The sequence below is a fragment of the Salvia hispanica genome, chromosome 4 (assembly GCF_023119035.1).
Source record: "Salvia hispanica cultivar TCC Black 2014 chromosome 4, UniMelb_Shisp_WGS_1.0, whole genome shotgun sequence".
NCBI classification, from domain to species: Eukaryota; Viridiplantae; Streptophyta; class Magnoliopsida; order Lamiales; family Lamiaceae; genus Salvia; species Salvia hispanica.
Window position 1 is genome coordinate 3,712,270 of NC_062968.1, and position 14,117 is coordinate 3,726,386.

General features: G+C 34.0%; 1 protein-coding gene across 1 annotated transcript; it reads left to right on the forward strand.

Annotated features, from left to right (window-relative positions):
• Positions 1 to 5,454: 5,454 nt before the first annotated feature.
• LOC125224056 (copalyl diphosphate synthase 2, chloroplastic-like) lies at positions 5,455 to 10,825 on the forward strand. The gene is made up of 15 exons (XM_048127398.1): positions 5,455 to 5,582; positions 6,240 to 6,329; positions 6,381 to 6,433; positions 6,506 to 6,800; positions 7,391 to 7,577; positions 7,658 to 7,872; positions 8,302 to 8,422; positions 8,658 to 8,770; positions 8,866 to 9,095; positions 9,171 to 9,286; positions 9,362 to 9,460; positions 9,554 to 9,793; positions 9,895 to 9,994; positions 10,182 to 10,382; positions 10,460 to 10,825. Exons 1-15 carry the CDS (start codon positions 5,486 to 5,488, stop codon positions 10,676 to 10,678), a joined length of 2,376 nt encoding a protein of 791 aa, XP_047983355.1. The 5' UTR covers positions 5,455 to 5,485; the 3' UTR covers positions 10,679 to 10,825.
• The last annotated feature ends 3,292 nt before the right edge of the window (positions 10,826 to 14,117 follow it).

The following is a 14,117-nucleotide window of genomic DNA, read 5'->3' on the forward strand; positions in this document are numbered from 1 at the left end:
GAAAAAGATAGGAAAACTACCAAAATTAGGGTTTTCGATCAAAATGTTAATATAGTGTATTAAACATATCAATACATTCATTGAATATGTCAACAAAATTTAATATTGACATTTTATATGTATTATATTGACATATTATATTTATGATAGTTATATTGACATTGAACGGTTGCCCAAAATACGAAAATTCAAGATTTTTTAAAAAATTTGACTTCGAAACATATCGAAACATATGCAAGTGAGATCTCGTTAGAATCCTTATAAAAATATCTTTAATTTGATATAATTTGTGTAAAAAAATAATTTAAATTGAGATAATTATAATCATTTAAAGTTTTTTTGGGTATTTTTGAAAGTTAGTTATAACTACCTTTTGGTTAATTGACATAAATACCACTAATTGATATTTTATGTGCATTGTATTGAGATGATCTTGTGTCTTGATTTCATGATCTAATGTTTATCATTTAGTTTTAGTTAGCAATTTAGGGTTGAGTTAGCAATATTTAGAGCATCAACAATGGCGGATGTCCGAGATGGACGTCGGACCGGCATGCCGGATGTCCGCGGGACGTCCGCCGTTAGGCGTGTAGAGGCGGACGCGGACGTCGCTTGCGACACCGAGATCCGCGTTCCGACGACGTCCGCCATTGTGGTGCCATGACGGACGTCCGATTTTAAATTAAAAAAAACTCTATACATACGGCTCATTGCAAACTCTATAACGGCTCGTTGAAACTCTATATTAACGCTTGTTGCAAACTCTATATATACGATTTTTTAAAAACTCCAACGCATGTATTATCGTTCGAAAATGAAGGCCTAAAACAAAAACATATCATACCGTCGGGATAACATATAACTTTGTTTAAATCGTTATTTTGGTTTGGGATCGTTTTTTCGGTGAACTATATATTTTTTAAAATTTAAATATGTATGCTTTTTAAAAAATAAAATTGTTGCATTTTCCCGTATTCGTGTCGAAATTTTAATTCCGTAAATTGCATATTTGTGAATTTGTGAATTTTTATTATTGTGGATGTCGCCATTGTGCAGTGGGATGTCCTTATGACGTGGCGGTGCGTGAGAGGTACTTATGACGTGGCGAGGAGGTGTTTTGGAAGTCCGCCGGGACATCTCGGACATCCGCAGTGCTCTTAGATGAATTTATACATACTGGACACCTTATTGTTTAAATAAAAGAGAACCGTATTTTATAAGTGGGGAAAGAGTATCATTTTATTGTTTTAATTTTAGTTAATATAGATAATTATAAGTCGTACGTGTTCTTTAATTATGACAATTAAATCGTTTAACTGTTATTAATTATTTTTACATCACTTACTACGGAACACATAAAAGTTGTGTAGAAATTGTCAACTGATATATGTACACTATCGAATTGCATACAGTGAAATTTAAATGAAATTGTACAATCATCAAAATCTATTCATTTCAATGGTTCACACACAGCCTTTAAAAAATAAAATCCGTTGGCCTAGCTTTTGTGGTCTCTACAATAATCAGTTAATTTACCACATCTAATTATTTCAGAGAACACTCAAATAGAACACTATTGCCAAATATTTTAGCTAATTTTTTAACATCAAAATAGAAAGACAAACTTTATAACGTGAAGTTAATTGGCATGCATGCTGTTGTTGAGTAATTGCATTAATGAGCCTATTATGAGCTTTGGAAAACTAATCTAGTTACATTTCTAGACCTCGTCTACAATCTTACCGTGTCACAACTCTAGCCAAATATATATATATACTCTTATTACCATTAACAACACGTAATTTTATTTTGGTAGCTAAAACGATAATTAGGTAGTTAATTGGTAGCCGGATTGCTACAGCTAGCTATCTCAGGCAAGGACTTTTGGTCTTAACTCTAATAATACTACCCTCCCTAATCATATTTAAAAACCACAAATTTTCGATGCTTGACCACATTATTTTATAAACTGTTTGCGATCAACTTCCCTCCAAAACTCAGGTAAAAGAAGAATGACCACTATGTCCCCTCTAAATTTGGGCCGAGCACGGTTACCAGTTGTAGGTTGCAGCAACCGGCAAAAGTTCACATGCCCGAATTTTACACCGGTAACGACATATATTTCTTAGTTATTTCCTTCACATAAGTTTTTTTATTAATCGGGTTAGATTAGACCTCTGCCGACCTGACTTATAGTGCAGCACAAATTAACACATACTGATGAGTCAACTGTTTTATATTTTCGGTCAAGATATATAGTGTTAGGATCGTTGACTGCCATTAGTATGATATTGTCCACTTTGGGCAAGCTCGCCACTTTTGACCAGACTCGCCCATGGATTTGTTTCGGGTTACTCCCAAAATGCCTCAAATTTGGAGTTGGACATCACTTAATTAGAGCTTACAACTTCCCTCCCTCATTCGATATGAGATGAGTTTGTAACCCAATATACATATAAATACTCTAGTTAATACAATGTTTCATGAAAGAACAAAACACATAGAGATCGATTGTCCTCGAGCCTATGCATATCCGCAACACGTGGTTGACGAATATTCACAGGTTAAGGACGTAGTTAGAAGTTTGTTAGGAAGTTATGGAACAGTTAAGAAATAAAATTCCTTTCTTGATTCCTATCTTTTTCTATTCAATGTTTAGGTTCTTTACGCCTTTACACAGGAAAGTCAACCATGTGCATTAGGTTAGAGAAGCCAACCGGCAACCGTGTCGTGGATACAACTTGTCTATACGGTCATCAATTCATTCATCAATATGTTTAGAAATAGTAGTACTACTGAAATAAATATACTGTTGAAAGTGTTTAAGATAGTAACGTTTTCTGATGATGTTTAAAGTTGAATAAATACACTAATTAAGGAGAGAGACACCTCATGGGCTATTCTAATAAGTACTCTCCCTTCCACTTAAGACGACACGTTTTCCTTTTTAATTTGTTCCAACTAAGATGACACATTTTCTTTATTGGTAACTTTCCCTCTCCAATTAATACACTTAACCACTTTTCTCACTCTATTAAAATATTCATCTTTCTTCATCTCTCTACTTTAATACCTACACCCACCTCCTCTTTCTCCAATTAAAAAACTTTAACCAATAATTCTAAAATCTCAGTGTGCTAAAGCAATGTTATCTTAACCGAGGACGGAAGTATCATGTATTATTGACTCAATTCAATTTTCAAAGAGTGAAATATTGGTTGAGGGTATTTTCGGACTTCAATATAACTAATTAATTATGTATGATTCCCATTTAAGGTATCTATTAAAAAGTAAAGTTTAGGCTGGAACATATTTAATTTATTATGGAATTAAATGTAGATACTATATAAAATTATCTGTTTACGAAGAATCTGCATAAGAAGAATCTGAATAAAAATAAAAGGTCTTATATTTTATATAACTATAAGACATGCAGGGACTGATGCACAGATAGCTAGCATGGGCAAATGCCCACCTCAAATTTCACCATATATATATAAAATATATATTATAAAATTAATTTGTTGTAATTTCTCACTATTTGCCCTCTTAAAACTCTTAAATTTTATCTATGTATAATTTTGCTCCTTTTTATATAAATTCTGGCTCCGTCCCCGAGTCATGGATTATCTAATGATCATAGGCGCGATAAAGCAATTCCACCATTTAATTTCACATGCTCTTTTCTGTTATTCTTGATTAATTTATGCTAAATAGCAACTCATTTATTATGTTCTTGTTTGTTTATGAATCCATAAAATCTAAAGGTTTGTCTTTTGTGGATTTATTTGGTTGTTTTAATTAAATGTTTGCGCACACATACTGATGAATTCATAATTGAAAACTATTGTTAATTGCTGTGGAGATTTTTTGGTTGATTAATTAAGAGTTCAATTTAGATTTGAATCGAGAATATATTTAGTTGATATTTATTTTCCGCTGAATGATTTGTATGCCTACTGCCGCCGCAGCAACATGGAGGAATGGATGAATTATGCAACTTTAAATTTTGATTTATGATTAATACAGCTGTCGCATCCTTGTGGATAGTGATTTCATGCTTAACAAATCTTGTTTGTTGTTGAATTGACGTCATCATCTTGTTTTGATCAAACATATTTTTATTTGATTTGATTTGATAATGAAGAATTACGCATGTAGAGATTTTTTGCATTGATTGAATTGATAATTCAATTCAATTGGGAATTGAATTGATACTTTTGACTGGTTCTTTATTTAGCGGTTCCACCTAATGCAGGTTGATTGATCGGTTAACTGATTTTAAATTTTCATAAATCCTAAAATCAGAAGTGTTGATTGATTAACTACGTTTAATTTTTTCATAAATTCTAGAACTGTTCAACTTATTGACTAACCAAACTTTGTTCGGTTATCGATATTTCAATTAACTGAAAATTGAAGACCGTAAAGCATCCTTCCTTTGACTAACTGTTTTGTTCTTTTTCAGTTCATGGTTGTACATGTGCAAAAGTGTGATTTTAGAATTGAGAATTCTTTATTATAAATATAAACAATAAGATTTTTTCTTTGGTAGATCAATTTTGTATTTGGTTTAGGAATTGATAATTGAATTCGTTACTTTTGCGGTAATTTTACATCTTTAAATAGATTATGTACAGATATTGAGATTGACTTTTAATTAATGAGTGGAGATTTCGATTCTACTTTATCGTGATATTTTCTATTGTTGATGGATCGTGAATTAATCGATGTCTTCTAGTCGATTAATTGTGAATTAACTCATAATTGTCAAATTTCTCAAATATTATTTGGTCAAATAAATGAGGATTTTTCTATATTAATACGGTTTTAAAAAAATTTTGTTTCCGCCTTTTTTTTTTTAATTTATATATTCAAAATAGATTAGTTAAAGTAAGGGGTTTCAAAAATAACATTTTTTTTTAGACTTTTTATTTCGATTGGGAAAAGAATATTTTTTTGGAGGGTCCAAATTACCATTAAAATTTATTAGTGTTTAACTGGCCGGGTGAGCAATATAAAAAACGCTTGATAAGCGAATCTTTTAAAAATTAATAGTCAAAAATTTTTTTTGGCATCAAATACTTTACTAATATTATATGAAATATTTTCATATATATTAGATTAAAGAGTTGTTTTCTATTTGAACTACTAAAAAACCCGCAAATGAACTACTTGCATAGCGTAAATAGAGAACGGAAAACTCAATTTTAATTTAGTGCGCATATAACCATCCCAAACAAATGTAGTGTCAAAACTTCAAATTTCCAATTAATTATTCCCATTTAAAAGATATGACAACTATTTATGACAATTTTTTATAAGATATGAAAACTATATAAATCGGCGTAGATCAAATCTAGCATGACAAGTTATCCCAATTTCAATAGGTAGTTGAGTAGTTAAATTGGTAGCCGGATTGCTACAGCTAGCTTATCTCAGGCAAGGCAAGGAGTGTTGGTCGTAAAAAAATTGAAAAAAAAGAATGACCACTATGTCTACTTTAAATTTGAGCACAACATCAGTTACCAGCCGCAAGTTGCAGCAACCGGCAGAAGTTCACCTGCCGGAATTTTACGCCGGTAACAACATATATCTTTCTTTGCTCAAACCATGTTTATATTTATTTACCTCTTTCTCGTCGAAGAAAAAAAATATACTTGTCAAATACTCCCTCCGTCCTCCATTAGCAGTCACAGTTTGACCGGGCACGGGTTTTAAGAAATGTAAAGAAAAGTTGGTTAAAAAGTTAGTGGAATGTGGGACCCACTTTTTTATATTGGTTTTATAATAAAATGTGAGTGAAGTGAGTTAGTGGAATGTGGGACCTACTACCATTTATGGTAAAAATAAAGTGTGACTCTTAATTGGGGACGGACCAAAATGGAAAAGTGTGACTCTTAATGGGGGACGGAGGGAGTATTCCGTAAGTGGTGTGATTAATGTCCATGAGACTTTTTACTGAACGAGTTGGACCAACTCTCTATTGCATTGACTTAATCTTTTACAAACTGGGTTAGACCAGCCCTCTATCGAACTGACTAATTAAATTGAAGCATAAATATTGTTTTTGGTCCAGTTATATACTGTTGGGTTAATTAAAAGTTTTAGCCTACAACCATCAATCGCTTATTTATCATGTAACTAAATTGGAGTGGCCCGTGAAACTTATATAATGGTTCTAATTCTCTCTTTTTACATTCACGTGAGATATTGATTGTTTTTATTTGCCGACCTAGTTTACGCATGGCTGAATAGTAGCAACAAACACGCCCGATTGAGTTGTCGAATTCGTCGTAAGCAGCTACCGAAATTAACTGAATGTCGAGGTACGTACCCGAGCAAACAGAGTTGTTTGACGAGAGCCTTAGTTACTGCAGTGGCAAGTTTGGATGCGTCCCATGTGAGTGAAGAATTAAACACTCATCTTCAAGTAAGCTTGAACTGACACATCAAATTCGTCACAATTAATCTTGAACCGAAATATATTGGTTTGTCTGTGAAGGTGAACAATCAGATGGAGGACTGTATCGAGCATGTCAAGAATCTGTTGATGACGTCGGGAGACGGGCGAATAAGCGTGTCGCCCTATGACACGGCGATAGTGGGCCTAATCAAGGACTTGGAAGGGCGCGAAGCCCCACAGTTCCCGTCGTGCCTTGAGTGGATAGCGCAGCACCAGAAGGCCGATGGCTTGTGGGGGGATGACTTCTTCTGCATATACGATCGGATTCTAAATACCTTAGCGTGCGTGGTGGCCTTGAATATATGGAACCTTCACGATGATATGATCGAAAAAGGTTTGTCTACTTATTTCTATATTGTTTAATTAGAAGGGTAAATAGCCAAAAAAACCACGTTAAAAAATTCTAGTAAAAAATGACCGATTAATCACAACTTTGACGAATTTCTGAATTGTCCCATGGATTTTTTTTAATTTGAGGGAAATTGAGCGTGGCAATATGAACACCGGGAACGTATGGCGTCAATGCCGTGGACGTACGGCGTGGAATAAATTATTAATTGACATTGTTTCACATTAGATTTACATCTTTTACACAAAATAGGGATGAAACAAGACATGCAAATTAGCAATTGTTGAGAATGATTCATATTGAAGACATAAATCTGAGGTAGAACAGTGTCGTTTAATACTTTATTCAACGTCATTCGTTTCTTGTATCCACATCACATGCATGTTCCTTGTATCTATGTCACACTCAATTTTTCACATATTCAAATCAATAGGATAATTTAGAAAATCATCAAAGTTATGATTTAATCGACCATTTTAAAAATTTATAGAGCTGATCAGAATTTTACCAAACTTTGTGATTTTTTTGCTATTTTCCTTAAAATAAATATGCTATGCATTGTATTTGTCGATTAGGAGTGGTGTACATCAATGAAAATGTGCACAAACTCAAAGATGGGAATATTGAGCACATGACATCAGGATTCGAGATCGTGTTTCCTGCCCTTGTCCAAAGAGCCAAAAACGTGGGCATTCAAGGCCTTCCCTATGATCATCCCCTCATCAAGGAGATTGCTAGAATAAAAGAAGAAAGATTGAAAAAGTAACTAGATAATTTCTTTTGAAATTGACGAGTATTGTGTAACCAATCAAAATTCAAATTTGTAACATGGCACTTGACAGGATACCCAAGGATATGATGTACCAAATGCCAACAAGTTTACTATATAGTTTAGAAGGGATGGGAGATTTGGAGTGGGAAAAGATGCTGAAACTGCAGTCAGCCGATGGCTCCTTCCTCACATCGCCCTCGTCCACCGCCTACGTCTTCATGCACACCAAAGACCTAAAATGCTTCGATTTCATCCAGAACGCCGTTAATAATTGCAACGGTGGTGGTAATTCTTATTCTCATTTTAGGTTAATTTTTTTTATCAATTTCACAAGTTATATAAAATAAACGACGGTTATATCATAACATTGATATTTTTCTTAATTTTCTTCAAGGGGAAAATTTCAACGTCCTGGCGTGGCACATACATTTATAAAAAATTAAAATGTGGTAGACTAACTATAGTAGATGACGCTGTTTTAATTATAAAACTAAAGATGTGGCTTTGGTTATATGTATTTTCCGTATACCACATCAGAATTAGTTTTTCCCAAATATGAGATTATGAGAAAATTGAAAAATAATGTCAAGATTATAAAGCCTAAAGTTGCAACATTGACCAGATCTAAATCGACCAAACTTGATATTTTTTCTAACAATTTATCTTTTAATTAATTAAATAGCTAATTTGTGGACTATTGCAACATATGTGTAGCGCCACATACATATCCCGTGGATATTTTTGCAAGACTTTGGGCAATCGACAGACTACAACGCCTGGGAATTTCTCGTTTCTTCCCGCAAGAAATTAAGACTTTTTTAGATCACGTCAAAAGGTGCGAATGTTTATACTCTCTCAGTCCCTAAAAATGCTCTTTTTGTTATTTTGTCCGTCTCACTTTCATTTTTGGAAACATTTTTCACACTTGATTAGTATTTTTTTTTTCTCATTCTCTTTTATTTTTTTCAATTTCATATTAAATTTGTGTGGTTCCCAAGTCTATGGTCAGTATATGATAAAGCGGCATTGATTAAAAACATAATTAATCAGTGTTAATTTTTGGAGCACAGTGTTTGGACAGAAAAGGGTGTTTTCAGCGGGAGAGGTTCGCAATTTTGCGAAATTGATTGCACGTCCATGGGCGTCAGGCTTCTAAGAATGCACGGATACAATGTCGACCCAAGTATTTATATATATTTTTCTTATGCATATATAATTAATAATTCAAATATTTCGAAACAAAATAATTAATCCTATGGTTTCACTTCACTTGATTAGATGTACTTGAACATTTCAAGCAGCAAGACGGTAAATTTTCTTGCTACGGTGGTCAGATGATCGAGTCAGCATCTCCAATATACAATCTCTACAGAGCTGCCCAGCTGCGATTTCCCGGAGAAGAAATACTTGAGGAAGCTTCACAATTTGCATATAACTTTTTGCAACAAAAGATAGCCAACAATCAACTTCAAGAAAAATGGGTCATATACCACCACTTCATCGATGAGGTCATTACATATTCCAAATTAAATTATATAAATTCCTTTTGATTTTCATATCAATGAATCTTCATATTCAAACAGGTGAAGCTCGGGCTGAAGATGCCATGGTTCGCAACTCTACCACGAGTTGAGACTGCGTATTATCTACAAGATTACGCTGGTTCGGGCGACGTATGGATTGGCAAGGTTTTCTACAGGTTAATTAGCATCACAAATAAATATTTCTTCTCTTTTGGTGAACTGGTGATCCTATATCTAACTTATACATACAGGATGCCGGAAATCAGCACCGACAGATATAGAGAGCTTGCGATATTGGATTTCAACAGATGTCAAGCACAACATCAGTTGGAATGGACTTACATGCAAGAGTATGCCTATAGTCTCAGTTGATCATACAATTACCTAAATGGAGTAATATCTTACGTGCAATTTTGTACATTCGTGATAATTAACTTGTGCAGATGGTACCACAAAAGTAGCGTTAGTGAATTCGGGATAAGCAAACGAGACTTGCTTCGTGCTTATTTTTTGGCTGCAGCAACCATATTCGAACCCGAAAGAACACAAGAGAGGCTTGTGTGGACCAAAACCCAAATTGTTTCTAGGATGATCACATCATTTCTTAACCATGGAACTACACTATCTTTGGAGCAAAAAACACAAACCGGACACAACTTTGATGGCCTTGATGAAATAATAGGGTACATATACTATCCTATTTTTACATAAAATTCTAGTTTAATTAGTGCTTAAACCTCAACCTATTTTCCTTAATTTTCTTGAATTGCTTCATAAATTATAGTACTATGGAAGATCATGGACTGGCTGGAACTTTGTTGACAACCTTCCAGAAACTTCTAGATGGTTTCGATAGATACACTCGCCATCTACTGAAAAATGCTGTGAGTCCAAATGTTAAATGTTATCAATAAACCCTAATTGTGGACTATTAATGATCTCAATCAAGGATTAATAAATTAACTTAAAATGGGATTGATAATTAGGATTCATATTATTTTCAATATAACATAAAAATGTGATGGAAAATACTAATCATTTTCTATTTGTTTTCGCGGAATTGATGCGCAGTGGAGCAAATGGTTCATTAAACTGCAGCAAGGGGAGGCGAACGGTGGGGATGAGGCGGAGCTCCTAGCAAACACGATCAACATCTGCGCTGGTTTCACTGCTTTCAACGGAGACGTATCGACGCACCCTGCAGAATACACGACTCTCTCAACCCTCACTAACAAAATCTGCAAGCGCCTTAGCCTAATCAAAGATAAAAAGGTTTGTTATTATCTTTGTGTTTCCTTGCAAGAAAATATAATATATGTTGCGAATTATTCTTGACTCAACATGTTCAGACAATGGAAGTTGTGGACGGGGGCATAAAGGACAAGGAGCTCGAACAGGATATGCAGGCGTTGGTGAAGCTGGCACTCGAAGAAAATGGAGGCTGCATGCACAGAAACATCAAACAAACGTTTTTAGCAGTTTTCAAGACTTTCTACTACAGCGCCTACCACGATGATGAGACCATCGATGTTCATATTTTTAAAGTGCTGTTTGAACCGGCTGTATGAATACTTTCAGCTCCGACAGTATTGTTAAACATGGACTGAGGAAGAAGAAAGATTTTGAAGCCACTGTAGAAGGTTTGAAGGAGTTGATTTGTTGTAAGTGACTCCTGTTACAGTCTAAAAATGTAACCTTACTAATTCAGTACAATAATGAATCTTAGCGTGATTAAAATGTAGATCAAACTACTAAGTACTCCCTCCGTCCGCAAATAAGAGTCTCGTTTTTCCATTTTATTCCGTCCTCGAATAGGAGTCCCGTTTTTCCATTTTAGTCCGTTTTCGAATAAGAGTCCCAGTTCTCTTTTACTATAAATGGTAATAGGGTTACACCTTCTACTAACTCATTCCACTCACATTTCATTTAAAAGTAATATATATATAAGTTGGACCTCAATTCCTCTAACTTTTTTCCATCAACTTTTTGTAACATTTTTTAAAACTAGTGCCGCCATGAAATAAGATTCCTAATGGCGGATGGAGTGAGTACTTATTAAGAAAGGTTGGTTCTACACAATCCTATGAATTGTCATGTGGTGTTGATCTTTTGACTCAACCTTTATCCTCACTTTACAATGTTCAATCTGGTTAACATGGAGTCCTGAATTGGTGTTAGATGCATTTAGTTTAAATATCACCAATACCTTCTAGAGGAACATTCATTTCATCTTGATGAAGTATAAAGAAAGTTGTCACGATCGCCCTTTCTAGAGTTAATAAATGCAGGTGGTCGCGACTAATAGGACTTTAAGAAAGAAAAATATTCTAAGGTTTCAATAAAAAGTTTGACTAAAATATTTAATATTCAAATAACGAGAGAAAAATCAGAATAATGTATTAACATTTAAATCCAAGGTCAATAGATATCATAATTAATAATTCAAGAGTAAATGAGATTCAAAACATAATTGTGAAAAATAGTACTATCTCAGCGGAAGCGTTTAAGAGAAAGAGATACGTCATATATGAAGACAAAACTTCAATTTAAGCTCAACACCACCTAGCTCGTCGCCGCTCAACCTGCACATAGGGAAAACACATGCAAGGCTGAGTACTACTCCCTCCGCTTCTTCATAGTTGAGTCATTTTTCCATTTTTGGAAGTTTCTTCATAGTTGAATCATTTCCACATATAGTAACTTTTTTTTCTTTCTTACTTACTCTCTCTTACTTTATTCTCTCTACTTTATTCACTTTATACTTTATTCACTCTACCTTCTCCTCTCTTTTACTTTTTTATCTATTTATTTAACACACTCAACATTCATTTCTAAAACTCCGTGCCGAAAAGTTCCGCCTCAACTATGAAGAAACGGAGAGAGTATAAAATACTCAGTGGACTTATGCCAAAAACACAGTTATCAAAAAAAATATTATATCTATCATGTCATTGTCAAGTAACCATGAGTATTTTAGCTTTAGAAAGGCCCGAGGCACCAAAATATTTCATCGTTCAGAATCACAGCTGCGTAGCCAATTTCGCATAGACATTTACCATATTTGCTCATACAAGACTTGGAATGTGGCCACAAACTAAGTCACTAGACCCGCCAACCCATAAGAAGACACACGGTCTACCATAGGTGTACACTAATCCAAGTAAGGTTTGCGGCCCTACAAGGATCCGAATTCGGTTTACATAATAAATGGCAAAACCATTTCAAATAGGCACGCTAAAACCAAAATACGGCATGATAAACATATTCACATTTCATTCCCATCGAGAAAATAATCAGGACATTATCCTTGTTTAAAAGAAAGCCCACCTCGAATGTTTAATCCGAAATTATATTCTTTCCCTTGCGATCACGATTCACTTGCAAGATATCACCTTTAGAATTTAAAATAACACAGATCAATATAAGAAATCAAGTAATAATTAAGATGAATGAATCCCTGGGCTTTGATTATTTTTATTGATAGGATTACAATTTTTTCCAATTAGATATTTCGATTAATTTTGGCCGCCCAAGGCGTTGCAGTGATGCCAACCGGCCGCTCATGTCCCCAACATTTTGCGAAATAAAATCGGCTCACAAGAAAATATTTTAAAGAGTGAACTATAACTATGGGTTTATCTCGCCCATAGTCCCTGAACTTTAAAAATATCGCTAGACATCCCTGGACTAAGGGTTTATCTCGAAAATGGTGCATTTTCGGTCGAAAATACCTTTTTGGGGTGTTTTGGGGGGTTTATGCAATTTGGTCTTTTTACACTTTTAATATTTTAAATCTGATATTATTTCAATTATGTACTAAATCTGATATTATTTTAAAATTATCATTCTTCTTCCCTTTTGTCATCCTTTACTTTGTTTCTTTATTTCAATAATAGATTTAATTTTACAAAATTAAATTTTAAATTTCAATTTTTAAATATCAATAAATTTTTTTAATTAAAAAAATTATTGTCAGCTATAATTTTTTTAATTCTGACCCGTTTTTCATATTGAATTGATTTATAATTCTTTTGGTATTATATGGAATTAGAATTGTGGAATTGGAATGGATGGAATTAGAATTCAATTCCAAACCCACACATTTTTGTGATACTGAACAGCGGAATTGGAATTCGAAGCTCCAATTCCAATTCCACGGCTTGAATTCCGTGGTACCGAACGCACCCTTAGAAAATTCGTTCAATTTGTATGCTTCTTCATCAGATTCAATACCCAAAAGTCGCATATTTTTAGTTAACTTTAAAACTTCATCGTCCTTCTATAGATATAAAGTATTAATAGTAGCATTCACAACATCTTATCGACTGACCTTAGGAACAACCGGTAATATCTGCCTAAAATCACCGTCAAACACTACCGTCTTCCCACCAAATAGCTCCCGTCTGACGCCACAACAAAATCGCCCAGCTTCTAGGATTACATGTTCAGCCCACTTAGTTTATTATAGTTGGCCCAACACTTATATAAAACCATTACATTAGCCCAATCCAAAATAAATTAATTAATAAAAACAAACAGGAACATAACCATATTAATTGATAAAAGAAAACAAAAAGGTGGAAGTCTGGAAACCTTTGAGCGTGAAGAGTTGCGGGATAAAGATTTCTGTGGCTGTGACTTCTCTCGTCAGAGTCTTTGGGTGCAAAAAAAGAGGAAATTAGAATTTGGGCTCATATGTGTAGGATTTAAATTAGTTAATTATTTTAGCCTAAACTTGCATTTCTTTGTATTATTTATTTAATTTATCGGGATCAATATGAAATTGGTTCCAATAAATATTGCTCAAAGAAAAGAATTATTTTAATTTGAAATTGAAATTTTTCCATCCCAATTCGCAACTTGTAAAAATTCTGAATACTCGAATAACAATTAAATTCACCAAGCACTAAATATTCTACACGTCACGCCACTTAATAAACGAAATTGATTCAGTCAACACACAGTCAAAACTCCAAATCAAATTAGGTCACGAGAATGATCAACTGA

What these genes read in the sequence shown, in the direction of transcription:
- LOC125224056 (XM_048127398.1), top strand. Translation starts at nt 5,486, where the DNA reads ATGACCACTATGTCTACTTTAAATTTGAGCACAACATCAGTTACCAGC. An exon ending in TTTTTAGATCACGTCAAAAG is followed by an intron (nt 8,423 to 8,657) that starts GTGCGAATGTTT and finishes TTTGGAGCACAG; the next exon opens with TGTTTGGACAGAAAAGGGTG. An exon ending in GCCTAATCAAAGATAAAAAG is followed by an intron (nt 10,383 to 10,459) that starts GTTTGTTATTAT and finishes CAACATGTTCAG; the next exon opens with ACAATGGAAGTTGTGGACGG.